Here is a 23,984-nt window from a genome sequence, read left to right as displayed (position 1 = left end):
ATGCCTGTACCGAAGTCAGGAAGCATCCTGGCATCTGTACACAGTACTCAGCTGGGACACGTAGACATATTCTGTGGATGTGTGAAGTATGTCTACAGCTAAACATATTACAAATAACATATATGAAGTCTAAATATGTATATGAGGACAGTAATTTGAACATCCTTTGTGTATTACCACTTCATCATAAGCTTTCATTACGTTCTTAGGGACTACTGAGAAGATAAATATGCTTTTGTCGGCAGTTCCTATACAAAAAAGAGGTTCTGCTTTCATTTTCCTTAATGGCTTGACCTGCTCTCCTACCTGCTCTTCTCATTTGAGATCATCTTTACAGACATTTTTGTACTGCTGTTCACAATTCTCTCCAGAATATTTGGGTGATCAATAACATTTGAGTTGAAGTACCTGTCTGGGTACTTGATTCTCAATACATGAAATTGGAGATGGCCTCATAATTTAGATCTGTTCCTGCAGAAACAATTTTGCACCACAGGTAAATTTTGTCAACTCATTCATCTGTTTTCTAGATCATTGATAAATATTCATCTGCAACAATGAACCTTTTAGCACCCCACCCATAATCTTGCACTATGTTGAAATTTGCCCATTTAATCTTCATTTAATTCATGAAAAAGACTCTATCTGTCACGCTGATTACTTAATTTCCTTGATAGCCTTCTATGAGGAATTTTGTGTATCGGTCACTGTCCGATCATGGTGTATGGTTGGAGTGAGTGAAACTCCAAAGAAACAAGGAGTTAAAGCCAATTAAACAGTTTAGCCACTTATTATTAGCTTTGAACAGTTGGCTTAGAAATTCTTAACTGAGTTAAACAATAGAGGCAACCTTGTACTTGAAGGAAAGAAAATATATGAAAGCCGTTTTGACTCTGTGAATGTCACAGAAACTATCTAAAAAAAATTTGGTTTAATAATATTGCCAGTTTCATGAAGAAAAAAACCATCTTGAGCAGGATGCAAGTTACTGAGCCTCAGAGTCTGTCTTTCACCAACACAAGTGGATGATAAAATTTCTGACTAAGTGTGAAATAATTGACTTCAGGGTTGCATTCCAGGTTCCAACCTGTCAGGCTTTCAATCAGGATTTAAAGCCAGAGATCCCCCTCCTTGTGATGAATAGTCCAAGTAAGAGGACAAATATAGCCTCACCCAATCTGGAACTCTTTGATGACAGATCCATGCCAAGGTTTTGTAACAACCTTTTGGTGCCAGTGGGTGCTGCTGCTTCTTAGGAAAGAGTCATGAAATCTTCTAGACTAAGGTAGACGTATGTGAATACAATAAATACAAGAAGACAACCGCTCCTGGTCTCTGGGAGAATGTGAGCAAAATTCGGGAGGTTTGTGCAGGATTGTGGGATAATCTTGATTAGTGCAGCAGAGAATATTTTGCCACTTTTGTGTATTGGTCTTTTTGTTCATGAGAAAAACTGATGTTGGCTCTATTTGGTGCATCAGTGCATTGCCTACTGAGTGCTTTCCTTTTTGTAAGTAATAGGAGAGTGTACAAAGATATGAATAGTTGACAGAAATTAAATGTGAGCTGTCAAACTGATGAGACTGGTTCTGCCAGAAGATGAAACTCTTGTTTTGATTTGTGAGGTTTTGGATTTTTTTTCTTTCCCCAAAATCTCAGTACATTAGTGCACACCGCATGCATGGAACAAAAAGTCTATGCTACCTGCCCACTCCAACTTCACCTCAAAAGCCTGGAAGAATTGTCTTCACTTCCTCAGCCTATTTGGCCTCTTCATAAGCTCCATTAAGGATGTCTAGATCATTCCCTAGTTTGTAGAACTTTCTTTTTTATGTTGAATACAGCATAATCTTGAAATAAATCTCTTTGTATGGCTGTTGTGTCTGAAAATATTGCAGCAGGTGTCAGTCAAAAAGTACCACATAGACTTAAATTCTTCTCTGCTTTAATTTGTCACATACTTTTGGAACAATATTAAATGTATTCTCTCTATTGAATATAAAAAGATTTACTGCATATAAGGTAATGTAAATAAGACTGGCTAAAAGTTCTTGTGGTATGTATAGAAAAACCTTTTTCCATACTTCAATGGCTGGATGAAGAACAGTGTCAGAGCTGACACTGAAAATAGGGGCTGGACATGAAATTGGTAGATGTATGTTCTGAAAAGCAGGTCAGTATGTATGTAAGAAATTGAACTGGCAGCCTGGAGTGAAAATGCTAATGCATAAATAAGTAAGGCAATTGACTGTTAGAGTGATCAGAAAATATAATGTTCTAATTCTTGCTTTGCATAACTAACAGGCAATCAACTTTCATTGACTCATGACGTGAAAAGTGATTGAGAGTTGTAGATCTTTTGCTTTGGTAACAGTCTGTCAGTTGGGAAGAATTTTTTTCTTGACAGTTGATTAGGGGTTAAATGAGCTGAATAAAATTGGTAATTTTTGTTATTTTCCCCACTTAGTGTAACAGCTATTATATGAAGCATTTTTCCTTACATTAGTTGTAACCACTGGCTTTAACTGATTAGCCCTGTTGGAAGAACGGTTTTTGATTGACAAAGATGTTATTTTGGTATTCTCAAGACCTGCAAAAATGGCTGATGCATATAGAACCTAGATCAAAGTATTTTTATTTATTGACTTTGATAGATTTGGGTCTGCTCTTAAGCAAACTGCTGCTCTTAGGGAAGTACATGCTTGGTTTGACCATGCAACATCTTAGATGGCGGAGAAGGGAGCAGCAGCACCTCATACCGCCGCAATGCGGTACCTGCCTGTAGCTATGAGGAACTACATTGCACTACAGGAGCGTTCCCTCAGCTCCTGCAGGCCAAGCAGGCATCGCCTCACTGCACATCGGTAAAGCCACAGACTCCAGTCATTCACAGTTTTGGAAGAGTAACTGCTCTGCAAGTCACCAGGCCCACCAGGAGCTGTCGGCCTGCTCTCGCTCTCTGAGAATGGCATCAGCCCATTTGGTGCTCACTGACTCCAGACAGTATAAAAAAATAGCTGGGAGAAAAGAGGGCACTTTCTGAGCGATGGCAACAGGGAAAAGGGTCAACCCTGACAATCCCTACAATGAGCTCTAGCTCCTAGTAAGGCCTCGTATAAGCAACGGTTGTGGTTGAACTGGTGCATATTGGTAATTACCACAGTGTGGCTCCTCAAAGGAATGGGCATATTTCTCTTGAGATTGGGGAAAAAGCAAGGGTGGGAGGGATTTCTGTGGAAAACGGTTACATAAAACAAACAAGGCTACAGGTTTGGTTTTTTGGTTGTTTTTTTGTGGTTTTTGAGCTGTTTATCTTCATAGGCTCAGGAACTTAAATTGTTTCATAGCACAATGTTTTTCAATCATTTTTTGTGTGCAGATTCACTTCCTCCCACACCTTCTCCCTCCCCCCTATACAGTTTAAGCTCTTAATGATCTTTGTTCTACAAGAAGCTTCATTTTATGGCCAGCTTAGAAGTAGCTCCTGAATGTAGGTTAAAATATACCATATTTCTCCAAATGAAAACTTCAACCACGGCTCTAACACAACTGGCCTGAAGAGTACTGATGCGTAGGCAACTACTTGGGAGTTTTTGTCGTGCTATAGAAACTAGTCCATGTTTTGATAGAGAATGATGTTTTGGAGGCAGGTAATCAGGCTCTTGGGAAGACAAGGTAATAGTTGTTCATCTGCAACAGAGGTGGAGAATTCATCTGCTGGAGCACTGCCCACTGTGACTGTCTTACAGCGGACCACACTGATCAAAGCAGCTTTTCACAGCCCCTCGAAAAGTGCTGTGCTATTACACTTGTGATACTTCACAGTTTATGATTGTGCTAAAGTCCTAGACTGAAATGTCTTTTCAAAATTTTAGATCAAAAGAGAAATGCTAGAACATCAACAGGAAATAAAACATTTTTATTGAATATCTGTGTAATATGTATGTTATTTTAACGACAATTGGAAAACTCTACTGTGGGAAGTCACTACACAAAGTGAAACAAAATATAAACCACCTCATCAAAAATGAAGGTAAAGTACGGCTAAAGTTGTCAGCTCGCGGGCCACGAGCAATATGGCAGGATAAAACACCCCAAACATTTCTACAAGATACAGAGAAAACCCACACAGAGAAACACTCAAGCAGGCAGTAAATATACACAAAGGCAACTAGGATCTTTCTACAGCATCAGATTCTAATACTTCACACAGCTTTGTCAGAAAGGTACATGTGGCTTCTTTGAGGATGAAAATGTCATCTTGGTCACATGGCAGGTTCGGTCTCTGAGAATCATTGTACCTCACAAACCAGTTCTGTGGTGACATTCCGTCTGGCAGTGTAGGAAGAGAAAGCATTAAGAATCCCTTAACACAATGAGTCAGTCCTGGCAGTTTGAACCTGCAGCTATCCTGAATGAACAACCGAAAGTTGGAGACCATGAAGCTCTTATGCTGGAAAGCTGACTGTCTACTTCTTCTCTTTGGTGGGGTTTGGTCCTTAAGGGTAAGATTTTAAAGTATTCCAGCTTGATGCTTTGCATGTATGCGCCTGTTTCTATCAGAAAATGTCTCGCTTGTGTTTTTCCCATGTTTCGTGTAAAAAAAGAAAGAAAATGGGTCTTGCTATTCTCTTGGAGGTGGGGAGAGATCCAGACTTTTATTCTCCTCCCACTTCTTTGCTTTACCCTGAAATGTACTGAAACACTGGTGCTTGGCCATCACTGCACTGACCTCTCAGACTGTCACACCTCTCCCAGAAGCAGAGCCCCAAGGGAGCTTGTGGAATTCAGCGTTCAGTACGCAGTTCTCTAAGTACATTCATATTTGTTCTTTGTTTTCAGTAATTTCTGTCAGATACAGTTGATAAGAACATCGATGGTTAATTCTCATGCCTCCCTCCAAAAGGTATAGCATTTCCACATTTCTGGGGTAGTTTGCGTTGCTGAAAATAATGAACTCTTCAAAGCATTATAAATATATTCACAGCTTGGAAAGATAACCGAGGGGCCTCGAAGGACGGTACATGAGATAGAAAGAAGTGATGCCCTAAATGACCTGATGAGATGGTACAAGCTGAGATGACATGCTGGCTAGCTGTAAGATGACTATCTACAGTAAAGCGGTGGGGGGCGAGGGAGGTTGGAAATGTAGAGTATTGCACAGGGCTTGACAAAATGCTGCGTGGTCAACCCATTCAATATAGCATCCTTGTCCCCTGCATAGCTCGCCAGTCCTAAATTGGTCCGTAATAACTAGAACTGCTTGTGCTATGCATTCCTTCGGCAGTGCAGTAGAAGGGAATGGCAGTATTATTACAATATCACTACAGAATAAATTGATTGCTATCCACTGAGAAAACTACATTTCTAAGCACACACGGCAGTCACAGTGATACACAGAGCAGTCTTTCAAGACTCTTATGGAATGACTAATAGCTTCATAATAGTGCCATTTACTACATAATAACATTGAAAACATTTAAAAACTCCTCCTGAAACGAGCATCTAGTATACAGAAGAGGTTGCTTCAGTTTTCTAGAACTTGTTCTTTGTTTTCACTTTTTTTTTAAAGGACAAATTAAAACTTAAGTATAAATAGTATATAAAAGGTCACTAGCTGTTCTCTTTTGGCTTACTTTGAAGTGCATTTAGAACTATGGCTAAATTTTGTTATCTTCTGATGGGATTACAATACTGTCTGTTTACCATGAAACTATTTTGTATAATAAACTCACACGGCTGTGTCTAAAAAATATTCTGCATTCCTTCTAAACTGAGTTAGTATAATAAAATATTTTGTTACAAAGTCTAATGTGCAAACTCATTATAATGTGAAATCATGGATGGAATTCACAGTATGCAAATTTTGTATAAAGGTGATAACGGAGAGCTACTCTTGTTTTCATGGCAGCATTTCACTACTGCTGCGTCTCCCCCCTCCCTCCCCCCTTCCCTGCACAACCTCTGCAATGGTCTGTCATTGTATGTTAGATGAAATCGTTGCCTCCTGTGGAACCACTTCCTCAACTTTCAATCTAAAGCCATTTCAGTCTGTTATGTGTTTGCTTTGGAATATATACAAAAAAATTACATCCTGGCTTCTGGCTACGTCTCCTTGAGGTCAGCCATGGAGCTGCTCAGATCATGCTAAGTTGCCTGTGAAAGAAGTCTACCCAATTGGATTTGCCCCTCCAAGATTCACTGTGGACGTGTAGCGTGTTATTAGGATGGTCCAGTTGAAAGCTCAGATTTAAGTTGTCCTTTAAGATGTCAGTGTAACACTACTAGTGCCTTACAAGTTGGAATTTTTTTTCTGGAATGCAGACGATACAATAGTTACCCTATAATATATTATCGGCTCTCCTATATCTCAGTCAATTTACATAATTTAAAATAGAACATCTTATTAAAAACATCTAGATATACACAGATTAGGAAACGCTTACAACATACAAATACACAAACTAGAAATAAATTCTCAGCATACTGGTGTATATATACAACTGTGTGATACAATAAATAATTTCTGTCATGCTCTATCTACACATCATATTGCTTAAAAGAAGAGTAGATCTGGGGGCAGTGGTGAAATGAAGCGCCTTTAGAGGGCCTTCTACATTTAAATTTGTGCAAATTAAAACAGGAATTTTAAAGTACAACTGATCTGTGTCAGGAACACATGGCTGGAAATGAAAGGACCCATATTACTGAGGTATTTACAGATACTGGCTAAAGAGCACTATGTGGGCAAATGCAGAAAGGCTTCTTCTTTTCCTTCTTCATAATTTAATTTAATTTAATTTACTTCTTGACTGCCAGCATGGCATCCACCTCTTCCTCGGGCTGTAAGGTGTGCCACTGTGCAATGGGCCGCCGGGGGTTGGCCAACATGTCTGACCAATGCCGCAGCTCCGCTCCAGTGCTGTTGTAGCCCACAAAGACTTTCCCGATGGCATCGTTCTTGCCAATCTTGTCATAGTCCAAAACAGTCACAACAATTTGCACTTTCTACAACGAGATAGAGAAAGACCAGTGAGCATGACAGTAAGGGGAAGGTGGGCAGCGATGAGTCTTGGGACAGACAATGACAATGAAGGGGGTAAGTGTGTGACAGCCAGAGCAGGTTCCCCCAACGAGAAGCAAATTCAAACTTTTGTCTTTGCTTCTTGTGAGCCTTCCAAATAAGATTAAGCTCACAACCTCCCTATTAACCTGAAACTTGCCCCCTTGCATCAAAGAGCGAGCTTCATATGGGAATCAATGTTCATTTTTTTCCTTTAACAGATTAACAACTTATGGATTTTTTTGTTGTTATTGAAGACTTAGACTGCTAGAAGTCTGTAGGTCTAAAATGGAGATCTTAAGGTAAGCTAATTCAAAAGTAGTGCAATTTAACACATCATCATCATTTAAGTAAGTAAGTTAGCAGCTAAAATTCAGGAACAGCTCTACCCCAAGTTAACATTTGCAATGTCCTATTCTATTCTGCTAATTGCTTTTCTGCTTCTAAACAACTCTTGCCCATCCATCCAGCATGCTAATCAGCTATTTTCAGATAAATTCAGACGGTAGCTCTTATGCTCACTATATGCATATACATACACACACACGTACTCATCTGTGTGTGTGTGTACATATGTAAGTATGTGTGTACATATGTAAGTATGTGTGTATACTGTGTCTTTTCTATATATTTTTAAAGGAGTTTAGAACAGGTTGCATGCTCAGGGGAGTTGGAAAGAAGTATAGACCCCACTGTCTCAGGGCTCCGACACACTGGTGCTGCCTGTGACTGAGCTGGTGCTGGAGAGCCACTTCTGCCGTAGGAACGGTGACCTCTGGCAAACCGGGTTAAATTATTCCCACAAAATCTGTGCTAGCCCATCTGTCACAGTCCATAGGCAATTTTCTATTCACTTAGACTTGGGCACACTGGGAGGTGATGTTCAAGCCAGGCATGTGTGTATGCATTTGTGCATGCACACATTCCTCTCCTTCAGGTCATTAATATTTGTCGAAAGAGCATAAACAGCTATTTCTTCAGTGGAGTGATGCTCTTCCCCAACAGCACCTAAGATGTTAACAGCCTTGAGCTGATTTTACTAAATTGTAAACGCTTCTCCTCAGGGAGCTTTATTTTTAAAGAAGAACATACAGTTCTTTTCCTTTCTATCCCACGATAAATACACCCAGCTCCTTATTACAGTGTGAGTTTCCTGAATTGGAGGAAGAGATGCCCTGAAACACATTTCTTCCAGAAAAATCTTTTATTCTCAAGCATCAGGTTTTTAAATTTAAGACTTTAAATATATGTACAATCTGGATTTCTTACTAGAGTGATTAATGTCAGTGCCTGTAGTAGGATTATCCTTTAAAAGTAACCGACTCTTTTAAGCATATCTGCAAGACCAGACTCATGAGGTCTATTTTATAGAGTCCATTCCCTTACAAGATTGTACAATTCACTGAGCCAGAGAAAGAGATGATTCCAACAGGACTAAAGTATTTATATAGTTGCTGATGACAAAATTGTACATCAAATTCAAGACTCTCTCCCCAGAGCACTCACGATAAAAGGCAATATCCTGAAGCAAGTATTTCTAGATGCCAAAACGATGTTTCAGTGTTGCTGTTTGCAATATACTCACTTTTAATGTTGATGGTACCTCCCCAAATGAACATTTATGTTTTAGATGCATGGTACAATCACAGATTAAAAAAATAAGCATGACACTATTATTTTATGGTACAACAAAAAGTTGCCTGCTGTACCTAGAAGCTTGGGGGCTAGTTACTACTAGATTTTTTTGGGGGGTGTTAATAACAAGACAACAATAAGCACTGTAAAAAAAAGACCCTTTTCCTTGCTCTATAAAGATGTAAGAACAGCTAGCTCAGATGATTAACTCTGAGATGATTTTCACCTCCTAGTGTCTGGCTTTAACCTACAGAGAAACGTGAGCATTTCTGTGCCTTTGTACCATATATTAATGGAACAGCTGCGTTGCAAAACCCAACAAGTGCTAGCAGAAAGCAGCACCTCTGCTACTAAATACTTGGATTAGCAGTGTCCTCATTGTGATCAGGCATTCTTTGGACTGAAAGGGCCTGGAGACTGCTACCAATGGAGGCAGTCTGTCTTGAAAATATTAAAACCCATGCTTGATCTGCCTGTAGCAAGAGGATTTGAATTCCTAGTGGTGTTCTCCCATTACCTTTCAAGACATCACTTTCTTTCCCTGAAGATCTAGAATCCACATTCATTATTAAATTGTTGAAAATGTTAATGTTTGGCCCATTTTAAATTACATAGGTGTACTGCTATTGAGCTGCTTACCTTCCATGGTCTCCCTTGTCTTTGCTCTCTAACCATCATGAAACTTTTATAACCGTTATTTTTTTGACTGTGAAAATTTGCTTAATGACTTTTACATGAATTACCCCAAAGTCACAGTGATTCTTACCATATAAAGTCTAAATAACATTTAAAATGTGTTTTGCTAATGATGAAATAACTTCAGTAACCATAATGAAATCACCCCTAAATATAATCTTTTGTAACTAACTCCAAAACACATTGACTTATGACCAGGGTTCATAATTACAGATTTTAAATTGAGACTATATACTGAAGTAAATACCTATGAAGTCATTCTAATAAACTTATCAAAGAGGTGCAAAATATTAAACTGCTAAACCGCAATACTTTTTAAAGCGCCTATATCCACCTTACAAAACTGATATAGGATTAGAAGGCAATATGGCCAAGTACCTACAGAATGCCCCTAACCATGCCAAAGCTCAGATCTGATAACTTGGAGGTGCCCATTCCAGTTCCCCAGTCCTGTCCCTATTTGGAAATCAAGACATTTGTTGCCTAAATTGCCAGAGAAGCTCGATTTGATTGGTCTTGTTTTGCCTCTGGATCTTTGATGCTTGTTATGAGATTTTTCACAAGCACACAGACCAGCTTTCATTAAAATCAGTGGGAATTAGGCCCCACTGGATTTCCCCACTTTTTGATTCCTAGAGTCCACAGACACCTGTACATGCTGTCAGACATGAAGAAACTCCTGAACGGGCTAGTCATGCATCCAAGTCACTATTCCTAGTGCCTCACCTTGGCTAGGTTTATTATCCTTATTGGTACCAAGTCAATAAAAGCCAAGCACACAGCTTTAGTTGAAATGTAGGCCTTGGCTCCTGGGCTTCTCTCCAGTACAGTCGCTATCAAAATCCAAGACTCAGTCTCAAAACCCATACCATGCTCTCATCTAATCAAGAGGTGTCTGTGTGCCCTTATTGCCTAGGAGTTTTCCCGGCAATGTCTTCTGGCTCCAAGTTTGGCCCAAGCTATTTAAACCCTCGTAGGACAAAGGCACCTAACTCCTACCTAGACCCCTCTTAAAGCCACAAAAGGATGTATTCCCAGACTGTTTTAATTATGGTCATTCAAACTGGGAGGCCCCTGAAAGTACACCTTCCACACTTGGCTCCACACAGAAAAGCTATAGTCTTGCTTAACATCTCCGCAGCCATAGAGCTCCCTGGGGCGGGTGGTAAGCCAACATACAGTTCTTTTCTCTTCTGAGAGTATTTAAACCAATACATCTTGCCCTGTCAATGAATGCTCTAACAAGTGAGCAAAAGAACTAAACACTAATAGTAAAGGCTTAACAGAAATGGAGGAGGCCTGTGCCAACTGATCTTTATGTGGTTTACATTACCTAGATCAGACCAGAGGCCAAAGCTTCTCCCCTTCCAAGTAAACTTCCACCCAACTAACAGGTGATCTTATGCTCTGTGGCCAGTCATATACTTAGTTATGCAGAAATGATGTTGCACTCCTGACACAAGCCATAGGCACAGGTGACAAGCGCACTTGCTTAAGACCTTGAAGATACAGGTTCAAATTCACTTAGGGAGGGGAGCGAACTGGATGTGGGTTTCCCACATGCCTCCTGAGGTGGTTAAAAAGACCTTCTCTCTTGTGGTCAGTTAACATCAGAAGACATTAAATCTCATTCTCATGAGCGAGAGATGATTTGCCTCGCAGTAGCCCAAAGGTAGGTAACTGAGTCCCTGAAAAATATGGCATGATGCCTCATCCTGGTATTTTCCACTGCTAATGTAGGTGACTTCCAGCTCACTGTGCTGACTTCTGAGGCCCCTGATTTTAGGCACTGAAGTCTTCAGGAGTAGCACCTGGACAACTGCTAGAGCCCCCCCTGGGGTGCCAAGAAAACAGGCACTGCAGTACTGACCCCCGAGATTCTCAAATGCCTGTTTCCAAGGAGCATAGGAATCACCAAAAAAGTTTTCATGGTGTGGTAACTGAAAAAAACTGATTGAATTACATGTTTTACTTAGGAGGGATGCTGCAGTACTTTCAACAAACAGGGCTGACAAATGCGCAAGGAACACAAACATGACTGATGATGCCAATTTATTATTTCAAATAATTTGGGGAAAATTGCTATATATGCTTTTTCTTTTATCCCCATACTTTTTTTGCTGGCACATTCCTTCCCTACCTCCCTGTGGATTTTTTTTTCAGAATCCATTTCTGTTAACAGAAAATGTCAGTTACCCATTTCTCACTGATGAATCAAAGCTTTCTAAGTACTGTGCATTTTATCATTTCCCTCTTGAAGCAGTCACACTCATCTAATGTAGCACAGGGCTGGCACCTAGGTGCTAATGAAGGCATGCACACGTGATAATTAACAAGATTCCTATTAAATATTTATAAGGACTGAGAAATGGAATGCAGAGGGAAGACAAAACACTGTTTGCAATTACCTGAATTTGCTCGAATGGTACTTCAAAGCTGAAAGACTCGTTGTAGTAGGGATTCAGAGTGTTCTTTTTAATTGTAGTCTTTTTCTTCTTCAGCCTCTTACCGTTCTGCATCAGATGGATCTTCACATAGGGATCTAAGTAATCAAGAGAAGAAGTAGAGCTAAGGAGGGTAGTTCAGTGTGTTATCTACAGATTTTAATCCCACAAATTTAAGACTTGGAAAAAAAGAAAAACCTTTTGCAATAAACAGCTTGTTTTTAAACAAAGTCCTAATTCCCACCATAGAAAAACTCCTGTACGACTGCAAAGTGTTCCTGATGGAAAAAGGTACAAAACACTTACTGCATTATCTCCTTAACGCTGCGAGGGAGGGATAAATTCCCACCTAACTTTGTTCCATAGCTCATTAACCATCCTGGAAACGTTTTTGCTTTAACGTTATTTATTTACTGCTAACATTTCTTGGCAACGAGGCTTGGGGGTGGTTTTTGCAAGAATGCATGCACGGTGGGCACAGGGTGGATCGCTGCTCTGCGACTGCTTGGCAGCTCTTCACATCGCTGCTTGGGTGGGAGCTGCACCGTGGTTTTCTCATCTTCCGACCTCCCCGGCGGGCTGCAACTGACACAGCGTAGTGTCCGTGGGTCTACTGCACGGACAGACTGCATGGCAGGGAGGGGCTTTGACCTTTAAATACATGTCTTCTACTTTAGTGCTACATGCCGCTAGAGTAAGGTGCAGGCCGTGGTATCGGTATAAATTGTGAATTGTTTTTGTACTCTCTGTTGAATTCCCACTGTTATTTTGTATGACCTCTGGTGGCTAAGGAACAGAACTGACTTGGTACCTAATCAGGTACACCTCGCGCAAGCAAAACCCTCATGGATGTTACTGCCGTGAAGTGGCATCTCAGTGGTTATACTTTCACTGGATGTTTTGCCTGCTTAAAAGAACAGTGCTATCAGTCTTTTACCTGTTACAAGAGCCATGTTCCCATTTAGAGAATGAACTAGCAGTTCTTCTTTCACAGTGATGTTAATTAGCAGTACCTTCACTGAGCTCAGTTATTTTTCTGTTTAGGCCTACCGTGGAGCACCGTCTGAAGCATCTCAAGCTCACCCTTTTCAAGAATCTGTATGGTACCGTCACCAAAATTTGGGTAGGTACCTCCTTTGGCTTTAGGCAGCTGAACTGTGATGTATGTCGAGGCAAGCCTTCCCTCTAGTGAGCTTGTAGGAGCTATACAAAGTGCCAGCCAGCCACAAGTCATCTGTGGCATGGATTAAGACAGCCTGAATGCAAAATATCAAAGGAAAGCGCTGCTTCTTTCCCTCCTGAGAAAAGGATGGGGCTACAGAAGAAGAAGAATGACAAATTAATACTGAAATTAAATATTATCACTATGAGCAATCCATGCTTTATGACTCTGCAATGAAATTCATGCTTTGAGTGTCTGAGAAGAATAATTGCATTCTGCTACAGTCAAAATATGCTTTACTGTGGAAGACCTAGGAGTTTGGGACAGCTAAGTTACTGGATTGACTTGATCACAGTCTACAGTACCTCTGAAGGGAGCATAATTTTGGCAGTGGACACTTCAAGCCAGCAGACAAGGGTATAATAAGAACCAATGGCTGTGAGAAGGAACTAGACAAATTCTAACATAGAAATAGGCATATACTTCAGTAGTAAGACTACTGAAACAGCCAGAGTAGCTCCTGTAGTGTTTGTGGTGAACTCTCTGTTACAGAGGGTTGAGATTCCTTCTCCCTCAAAAGACTCAAGTTCAAATAGAAATTTAATCTGGGTAGGTTTTCGCTCAAGGCTAGACAGGGAATTGCAAGGGTTCCTTTTGGCTGCACAATCTATGAGTTAAGGAGTATCATGTGAAAAACAGAAATGCTAGCAAAAAGCCAACAAAGTTCTATTTCTTTTTGAATACTGAGTTCACCATCACTGCATACAGTGTTTCAAAGGTGGAAAACAGGTAAATCTGGACTCCTTCAACATTAGGTGATACTTGAGAAAAGCTCATCTACCTTATTATGTTTGCTGAGGCTCCATGCTAGGCGTACAATCGTTTTGACATGCAAAATGATGTTTTAGGTGTAACTAATATATAGTAAGAAAGTTCATGAGTCAAGGAGCCAGTGGTAGAGTGTTAAGATATGGAAATGAAATAAGACGCTGTTAAAATATAATTTGAGTAACTAGAGTGAGCTGTGAGGCTAAACAGTGCAGTAATACATCATTATTAAGGGGATTAGAAATGAAGAATTCTATTAGAATAACTGCAGTTGATATAAGTCAATCCTTTACTGACCTGTGCTTGTGCACAGACAATATACACAGATTTGATGATTATTCATATGGCCATAAGGAACTGTATAGTAATAATTTATATGGTGATGCAGATACATTCCTATCTTGATAAACATTCCATATTTTGGAGAAAAATATTTTTAACCTACAATTCAAGTATATGTGAATGCTTGGGCTCTACATGTACATTCACTTTAAGTGATTTGCTTCTATTGACTTTCTAGATTTTCTATCTTCATGACACTATTAGAGCAAAATCTGGCCCTGGATAACTCATGGCCATCGGACAAGGCCCAGAAGCTAGGTTTCTGTGGTTTCTTTTTCATGTCCTGATCAGATTCTTATGCTTGCCTTAACTGGGGATTTGAGTTAGGCTCAGTCAGATGCCGGGTTTTTAGTAGGAAACGATCCTAGTGGTACCAGATTCGCATGGTGGTACAGAACTGTCAGTGGCAGAGGTCCCACATGGTGCAGAGAAGAAGAAATATCATATGATACAATATCCAAATCTTTTTCATCCAAGGGTAAAGTTGTCATGCCAAACCGAATACAAGTTGAATGCCACCTAAATTATGTTCCTCCTTTTCCAGTTTCAGAGGAAAGTATTAAATAAGTTTACTCATCACAAAACCACTGCAAATCAGAATGGCGTGTCCAGCTCACGGAAGTGGATGGGCCATCAGAGATTTTAACTGAGTTTTTCTTCATCAGATTGCACATCCACTTTCTATCTCTTGAAGTCTCCTAGTCTTACCTAGTTCTTCCCTCTCTTCATTCTTCGGTGTCTCATATATGACCGCCTCCACCACTGCATTATCTTTAGTTAGTTACACTCTCCCATATCCCATGACATTATCCCTAACTCCCTCCACTCTCCAGTAATCTATCTGCTTGTGATCTACACAGACAACCTGATACCTAAGCACAGACTTTCTTGCGACTTCATGAATAAATCTCTGAAAAGACAGATTCTGTTCCACCAAATAACAGAAGCTGAACTGCTTGGAGTCAATTATTAGAAGAAGAGAGGATAATCAAAAGAAAGCAGAACCTCTGGGAAGTGCCAGTCTCCAGTGATTTTTCCGAGATAAGGTTTAGTGCTAATGGAAACATCTCTTCTCTCTACTTGCAACATAACCTCAGTGCTGGCACTATTACTCATGCTGAGTAATACTTTAATATGTAAATAGTCTCACTGAGTAAGTGAGACTAGTAAGGATGACAGAACTGATATTACAGCCCAGCAACGATACACTGTCTGTTAAGTGCATAGCCTGGGGATAAAGGGCAGAATTCTTTTGACCAAGTAGAATTGTCGGCATCTGACGCCAATGAAAATAAATAAGCATTTATCTTTATGTGCTCTGGATAGTTATCTCATTCCAGAGTAAATATCTGTCTTTGGTCAAATAAATTGCACCCCAAAATATTTCTTTCTCTCCACTGATACAAGACAGCCTATTCACTTTCATGTAAACAGTTACACTGAAGAATTTTCAAGTTAGAAGAGGCGAACATTCTGTTTTTTCCTCCAGTTTTATTTCTTTCAAGTTAACAGGGATTTAGATCCACATTAGATCCACAGGTATCTGTGGATGGACCGTGCCCATCTATCTGGAAGAAGGGATGTTGCATCCAGACCACTATGGATGTCCCACTGCCAAAGGGGACAGAATGGCTGTGTGTCCCTTTTTTAATAATTTACACCAAGCAATGTGTGGGATTAAATAAAATTCTGCTATTTATTCCCTCATTAATGGTCTAGCCATGAATGCTAAAAAGATATAAAATTCATAACTAATTGTGCACTGTAGATTTTACAACAGAGTCTCAAGGGTGGCTAGCTGAACAGCTTTAAAAGCACTGGGGGGCTAGCTGACACATTTTGTTTTCCTGAAGTTTGCAGTAAGATGCCAGTACATTATCTAAAGGATAACTGAAATGGTATGTTATAGCAGGTAAAGACTTCTGGAGTCATTTGGACTATGAGGCATATATACACAGTTAGAACTCTCTTAAAATAAGGACTAGGTCATCATCATCATGTTGTAGACAAGATGCACTTCATTCATTATTAGAGGTTTTAAAAAAGCAAATTTACAGCTGAAAGAAAACACTACAACCAAGGAAGAAGGTTGGACCTGTTGGATTGAGTCCAGAGGAGGGCCACGAAGATGATCAAGGGTAGATTTAGACTAGATCTAAGGAAGAAATTCTTCACTATGAGGCTGGTGAGGCACTGGACCAGGTTGCCCAGACACCTTGTGGATGCCCCATCCCTGACAACATTCAAGGCCAGGTTGGATGGGGCTCTGAGCAACCTGGTCTAGTGGAAGATGTCCCTGCCCATGGCAGTGAGGATGGAACTAGATGATCTTTAAGGTCCCTTCCAACCCAAACCATTCTGTGATTCTACGATTCTATGATAAAATCATGGCTAATGACAATATCTGAGGAAAAAGTGGAACTTGAGAATGACTGCTTGTCAGTGGATTTTAAGATGAAAAACTTGTTACAGGAATCAGTAGTTAATAACAAATCATTTTCCTCCTAGGTAGGAGAGAATTCAGCACACAAATTTCCAATTGTATGGATCTTCAGCAGAAAAGTGTCAACACAGTACTCAGCTTGGAATGGTTTTAGCGCAATGGTTTATTCTGAATGCAGACATAAGGATGATGCTGATCTTTGATAAATTTTGTAAGCCTGCTGTAATTTAACCAACACATGAAAAGCAAGTGCCTAAAAAATTGGCAAATTTGAAAACTGATACAAGGATAACACTGGACTTGATTGGGTGTACAATTAGTCCTGAGCCTGTGTGCGGGGGGTGTGTAATTGTTTAAAGAAAAAAATCCCACACATCTCTGTGTGGTGAGATCAGAGAAAACCTCTACAAGCCTCGAGCAAGTCTAACATAATTAATAGGAAAAAAATGGAGTCAGAACAAACTAGTTATAGATACAGTTGAATAAGTTTCATATGACAAAACACTGTAATAAGAAGATGTTCTCAACTCAAATGTAGAAACCAAGAAGAAATATGGTGCCAGAATTGCCTCCAGCTGTATTTTTGTCTTCAAAACGTTCGGGGTAACTGGGTGCTAATTAGCACATGCTTTTTCCCATCAGAAGAAAATTTATGCCAAACCCGTGCCAAAGCACACATCACTGACATTTAGAGCAAAGGTATCAGCAGACAGTAGAGTTTCCATTCCAAGCAGAACGAATTCCTGAAGAGCTCAGCAACTGATCCAATAACCGAAGAAAACCAGGTTTGGAAATCCAGCTTTACAAATGGCTCTGAAAACATGGTTAGGACAGAGGCGACTTGCAGGGTGGATCGTTAGTTCCACGCTAAAGAGCCGTAATCACTCTCACCCTGCAACAGCACAGCGAGGTGGAAAGCGGGGGAAAGGCCAAGCCAGAGCCTTAGACTGGAGCAGATGCAGTGCTAGATTCAATATTGTGTCCTTAACTTGTTCCTGTTCAGTGCAAACACCCTTCAGACAAAACTTTTTTGGCTTTCAGGAGCGGCAGTGGGAAGAACAGCCACTTCATACAGCAAAAAACTTTATTTTCTACAGAGACTGTGCCAAGGATGAGGGCTGATGGCATCAGCAATACCTGCCTGCTTGCTTCTTTCTCTGGAGAGCAACAGCAGCCATTGCCACAGCTGTGCTATGGGAAGCAGCAGGGCTCCGAGAGCAGAGCAAAACAGGATGAACCTTCCTGGGAGTTCCCGCAGATTTGCTGATTTTTCCCAAGGATCATGAGACATGCTCCCTCCGTGGGTATATAAACCCTTCTCTCCCAAGAGAGGGATGATTCACATGATGCCTGTAGCATCCAGGCCATGGATAATTTGCCCTGACTTTTCTTCTCTTCTGTTTATTCATGTATGGATGAGAGAGGATAATTAAAGTCTCTGAAATAATGAGTTTAATGTGATACCGTGCCTGGATTATCTAAACTAGTATTTTTCAGATGAATGGAAAGCTTTGAACAGGAAGGAAAGCCAGAGGGGGAAAATGTGTTATCTGGGGAAGAAACAATATAAGGTACAATTACTAAGGAGTACAAGTGCTATGGTATATTCTAGATTGCATAAAAGTTATAGTTTATATTCATTGACACAAGCTGTTGGGCCTTCTACCTTCCTCCACAAATGAGCAAATTAAAGTTGGAACATTATTTTTACGGAGCAGCTGATGTCTCAAGGGAAATATCGGAAAGCATCCTCATTAGAAACAATTCTCTTGGCATGAAATATAGTGTTTGTGGGTTTTTTCTTACCACATTTCCTTGAAAACAGGATCGTTAATTTTTTTTTTTTAAAGTTTATTTGCTACATGTTGTCCAGTCCTCAACTAATGCTCATATTTAGCTACTTGGAACCTCATCATAGTTTCTATACCTTCACTGGGCTGTAGATTACTTGATGTTATGGACCAAATCTTTAGCTGTAGCCTGCTCTTGATCAATACACAAGGGAAAGGTGGGTAGCAAAAGTATCTGCTGTAGATTCCTGCGCAGCGTCTATGCCAGTCCTGACCCCAGCAAAACACTTTTTAAAAACACTTTAATGAGCAGGCTGAGGGTAGAGCAGTGTGCCTGGGAGATTCTCCCAACACCATTGGTAGTGTACTGGCCACGAACGGAGTTGAGAAATTGCAAGCAGCCCACATGGGCTGCCTGAGTGGCCCTAATATCTGCAAACATTTTAGTTAAAAAGACTCGTATTACACTTGCTAATTTCTATCTATGCCCCATGGGTGGACTGCTCCAGATGCAGCACACGCACATGCACAAAGTACACTGCCCATCAGGCCCTTTCTTGCTCATATTATATGTCATAGTGTGACAAGTCAGATGACTTTGGATTACATATTTCCATCAGCATCTTTAAAAGAAGATGCTCTAAGGCTGGATAATGTATAAATGAAAACATTTGTAACTTCATGTTCAATAACATTAGACAGATTCTCATAGGAATAATGGAGTCCAATAATCCATTTGTAGTGGGGAAGAAGGGGTTGGTATTTATAAGAACTAATGATAGCCTGCCTATAATAAAAAACATTAAACAGAGGGTGTAGCAAAGCAGTCTCAAAATAACAACTCTTCACCATTGTGCAATTAAATGAACATCAAGTTGCTATTGAAATGCTGCATTCAGAGAACCAGGGAGCCTTTGGAAGAAGGAGGTGCTGTAAAACTCACAGCAAGCAGATTCCCTCAACTGAGAATCCCAAGCTGAGGTTGCTGAACATGTAGAGCTGACAGTGGAAACAGAAATGTTCACAGTGGCCTAAGGGCTATTCAGCCAGCACTCGAGTCTGCAATTCCACTCACAGCACTTCCAATTGGAACATCACAACAAATGTTTCAGTGCCAGATGGGGAAAGTAGCAGAAAACCGAAGAAAAAAAGCAGCAGCCAAAACTCTTATTTAAAACCAGCACAAATTAGTGCTTATGAGCTTATGAATAAGTTTACTGCCAGAGCAAGGGCAGCTGATCTGTCTCTTTTGCATCCAGCCAGTTCATTTCAGCATAGTTACACACAGGCAAAACAAATAGTTTTATAAAGTGCAGCACATATGGGTTGAACCAACAGGAAAATGCACCTTGAGTTTTGGCTGTGGGTAAACACAGAATACTCTTGTGGAAGAGCAAAGCAACTCAACCAAGCGCTTCGTAAATGTGATTACATGGAAACTATGAGCACCAAAGCAGTAAACCTCACTCCTCTGTATTTGCACCAAAAGAGGAGGAACTGGTTGCTCATGAAGCTTGAATGTAGTTAGGAGGAAAAAAGACAGCATGGCATTTTAAAACTTCAAGATACCAGAGAAGGGCACTTGCAATCTTGGATAACAAATAAAGAAATAAAAATAAAAATGCATATTGTAATATGTCATGTTTGTATACTAATAGCAAGAATACAATAGCAACTAAGATGAGGGAGACATTAACATGAAATGGTGGAAAGGTATTAATTGGGGCTGCTGATACAGGCAGACTCTCCGGTACAGGAATTCAGACAGAAACCAAAGCAAACTGGCAATACTTCAGGCAGAAAATTCCGGCAGACTGCTGAGTTTGACTTTATGTAATGCCGTTTGATGATACAGAGAAAAAATTAATTAAATTTATATTTATTAAATTGTTGGTACTGAAAATGCCAGAAGACAATACATAGAGGCTTAGAGAGATTCAAAATACTGTCCTCAAGTGAACTGGGGAGGAGGGAGGGTGGAATCCACATTGACTGAGGAAAAATGACAAGCAGAAGAGTGGAAAGAGCAGCAGAAGCGCATAATACAGAAAAACCCAAACAACCCAAGGTTAAAGAGCAGACCATGTGTGGTGTTTTAGCAGAAAACAGGAGCTGGGTACATAATACCGTATTGTACTGGATTGTTAGTGAGTGCCTTGAAGTCCTCCAGATCTGAGCTGGCTATCTAACAAGGTTGTGCAGAGAGGGATATCAATATCTGGGGAGGGGGGCAGAACTGTTCTACCTCACTCTGAGGCACATGCTGCTGAGTGGAGGCCACAATTCAAAAATCAAACTGAAAAAGCGAGCACATGAGGAGCATAAGGTGGCAAAATCTGGGGTTTGGAAGGACCAGACACCTGGATGGAGAATTGCCTCAACACGCCTGGAAGAAGTGTGATGGAGAGGAATTACACTTCACCTTTTCAAGTCTCTACCATTTTCCTACAAGCTGTGCCAGCTTAGAGTTTTTTGGGTTTATCTATTTTGTTGTACAAAATAAAGCAGATAAACACTGGCTTTTTCCCTCCACCGCTTTTGCTGATAGCCAAGAGGATAAACTGATTTAGGAAATGTTCTTCAGAACCCTCTGTTGACTGAAGGGATCTGAACCTACATTTCCACCTCTCGAGAGAGTGAGATGAGGTTGTAAGATATGAGAAACAGGTTCTTAGTCTGCTCTGCTGAGAACAACATTGTATTTTTTGAGCTCCTTTCAATTACTCAGTGGAGCGAAAGCTGGTGCCAGGTCTCCTTCCTTTGAGTGCCCTTACCCACCTTGCCTGTGTGATCATCGTCTTTGCGCCTCTGCTCCTGTGGATATTTACTGCATATACTACTTGCCTGCGTCCTGGATGATGGTGGAAAACCACTTACTTTAGGAATCCCAGTAGGTGATGCTGCTGGGTGGTGGTGTGACCATGAAGATTTTAAGGGACTTGACTGAAAGAAACCCAGGGGGATTTAAAAATTCTGGCTAGTCAAGAGTTTCTATTTCTATGGCGATGTTTCTCTGTGCTTCCAGGGTTAAATAGCTGGGATGACTGTCCCGAGGAAAATTGCTATGCCACACAGAGACAAGGGTGAGGACAGACACCTAAAAATAACTGGAAGAAAGCAAAAAAAAAGGGATTTCTTTCATGTAGTGAAAGGCTGTGCTCATAGAAAGAACTGACTGAAAGGAAGTAATGCCAGTCAGAAAGAAGTATACATGACACCTACTCAAAAAGAATATTTTGCCACAGCCAAGCAGTGAGACACTTTTACTTAGGGCGAACATTGTGAAGACTGTACACTTTCAATAAACTGCTGACTGATAGCAAACATATTCTTCTTTTGGTTACTCCGCTGCCCGCAAAAACCCACCCATCACAAAACCACAAAAACCCAAATCTGGTAACTGTGAGGCAAAACAAGTCCAAATCTCAAACTGCACTGAGGACAGAGAGGAATTCCAGTATTATTGGATAATAAAGAAAACCACACTGGACTGAGTGGCAGTATTCACTCAAAGGAATTAATCAACCCTGAAATACAGAGAAACTCTATTAAAAACAAAAACTGGTCTAACTAGTTTATTAGCAATTTACTGTGGCAAGAATACACATTTCATGCTACAGACTCTTCATGTCAACATTGCCACAGTAAGGTTTTACAGCTTGACTGCACACCAGCATGGTACTACTGTGTTTTGATGTCTTTACGTGGAAAAAAGCTAATATACCCTGCTTTAAAGGTAATCTGCATCCTCTCCCACAGAGGGTTAGAAGCAACACACTCAAAGACAAAGGTAGTGATAAAGGCTGCCTTGCATAAAAACACTGATCTACCACATTGTTTACATGTGAGCGTTTTTTTCAAATGCAGCAAACCCAGTTACAACTGTGTATTCTATACCCTCGCAGTCCAAAATAATGTTAGGTGAGTTGGGAGGAGAAGCAGAGGGCAGCAAAAATAGAAGAGGTAAGCAGCGGGATGTACAAGCTACATATGGTGGAAAGGGTAGGAAACACACAATTACCTTAGCTCTTCTAAGTGAGTCACCAGAAAAATGAAAACCAATATACTGCAAAATAATACTGATGTTTTTAACCAAAACCTATTGCTTCTACTTTATAAACTGCTTTTCTCATTCAGGTAAGCTTTCAGTCTTCGGCAACGTGAGAGAGACGTGTTTTTCGATTCAGATGATTACACTAGAAATAGCACTGCGAGCTAATACTGCAGGAATGCTGCAGTACAGAAGGAATAAAAAAAAATAGTCTACAAGATCAGTGACTACCAGTCAAGCAGCCTGATCTGAACTCTTCATAGCTGAGAAAGCAACCCTAGTTATGCTTTATCAAGGTTGATATTTATTTTAAGAGCATATCAAGACTTTCAAACTAAATTTCATTCATCAGTGGCTAATATATAAAGGGAGTCCATCAGCATCCAGTTTTCAGTCTCACCTTGAAATAATATTCCTAGTACTTTTTCTACCTGAGAAGTTTATATAAAAGATCAGTTTTCATTTTGTTTTCATTATTTTTCTGTTAGATTCAAGCTTTAAGGAACAAAATGTAAATGGAAGTAAGGAGCTACATGGCTGCAGTCTCGCTTTTAGCCTACAAATCATGCATTCAGAATTACTTGGAGAAAATACTTAACAGCTCTCTTTCTTCCCGTCTCTCCTGCTTCCCAACACATCCAGTGTCTGTTAAGCAGGATTTTGGAAAGTATTTTGGCTATTCTTAGAGGCTATTTGTGGCACCTAATTTTAGGGTGATTCAAAGGATCAAAGTCTTTACTGCCTCAACACATACACCAACAACGCCGTATATATGAAACCTAAAGCAATCCATGATACAGAGGTTTATTTGTGCTTGTTTAGACACAGAGGCCACACGAAACCTTTCCCTACCCTCTGCTCAGGGCAAAGGCTAAGGACAAGTCCAGTCAATGTTCTCCCTGGTGGTGAGGAGGACACCCCTGAAATCCTGCAAGGCAAGAGCTGCATCTGCTCAGGGAGTGGAAGGGGCCATTCTGGATGGTGTTTCCTAATATTGTCGGGAAGACTGGCTTTGTTTTGGGTTGAATTTAACCACAGTCAGGAAAAGAAGATCAAAAGCAGGTATTCTTGGGATGGGCAACATCTCTATCTTGACACAAGAAGGTACAACGTAGGCTAAATTTATCAGCAGTTTCAACTGAGTTCAGCTAAGATATACCTGTTTTTTAAAAATGACAGCTAGGTAAAAACCTATTTTGCAGTATCACAAAAACAAAAAAAAAGTTTGAAAAGCCTGAAGGTCAGATTTTTAACTCAGGTACTTGCACAAGAAGTGCCGGGAGGCTGCATGCCTGCATGCATTCCTGTCAATTCCACATAATGAGAAACAGTGACCTGAACCTTAAGGCAAATTTTTACTTAGACAAGAGTAACATCTAGATTATGCTCACTGAAGAGTTATGGAAGTGCCGAAGTCCTTGGTACACCAAATTATTTACCTTGTTTGTTTACTCCAGACAAGTAACAAAAAAGAACAAGACCAGGAGGTATTTAAGGGCTAACATTTGAGGTAGACTAAAGAACACGTGT

The 23,984-nt window shown here is 40.3% G+C and overlaps 1 protein-coding gene across 2 annotated transcripts in view; it reads right to left on the bottom strand.

Moving 5' to 3' along the window:
• Positions 1-6,801: 6,801 nt before the first annotated feature.
• The window catches only part of SYT1 (synaptotagmin 1), a gene marked incomplete at both ends in the record, with an annotated part of 125,942 nt that continues 108,759 nt past the window's right edge, over positions 6,802-23,984 (bottom strand). For both annotated transcript variants that reach the window (XM_082014266.1, XM_082014267.1), the window contains 2 exons: positions 6,802-7,008; positions 11,803-11,936. In XM_082014266.1, coding sequence (XP_081870392.1) covers positions 6,802-7,008; positions 11,803-11,936 — 341 coding nt within the window. The remainder of the gene's footprint in view (positions 7,009-11,802; positions 11,937-23,984) is intronic.

The sequence above is a fragment of the Phaethon aethereus genome (genome assembly GCF_964289735.1).
Source record: "Phaethon aethereus genome assembly, chromosome: 1".
Taxonomy (NCBI): Eukaryota; Metazoa; Chordata; class Aves; order Phaethontiformes; family Phaethontidae; genus Phaethon; species Phaethon aethereus.
Note: the sequence above shows the minus strand (reverse complement) of the source record. Positions and strands in the feature narration are given on the sequence as shown.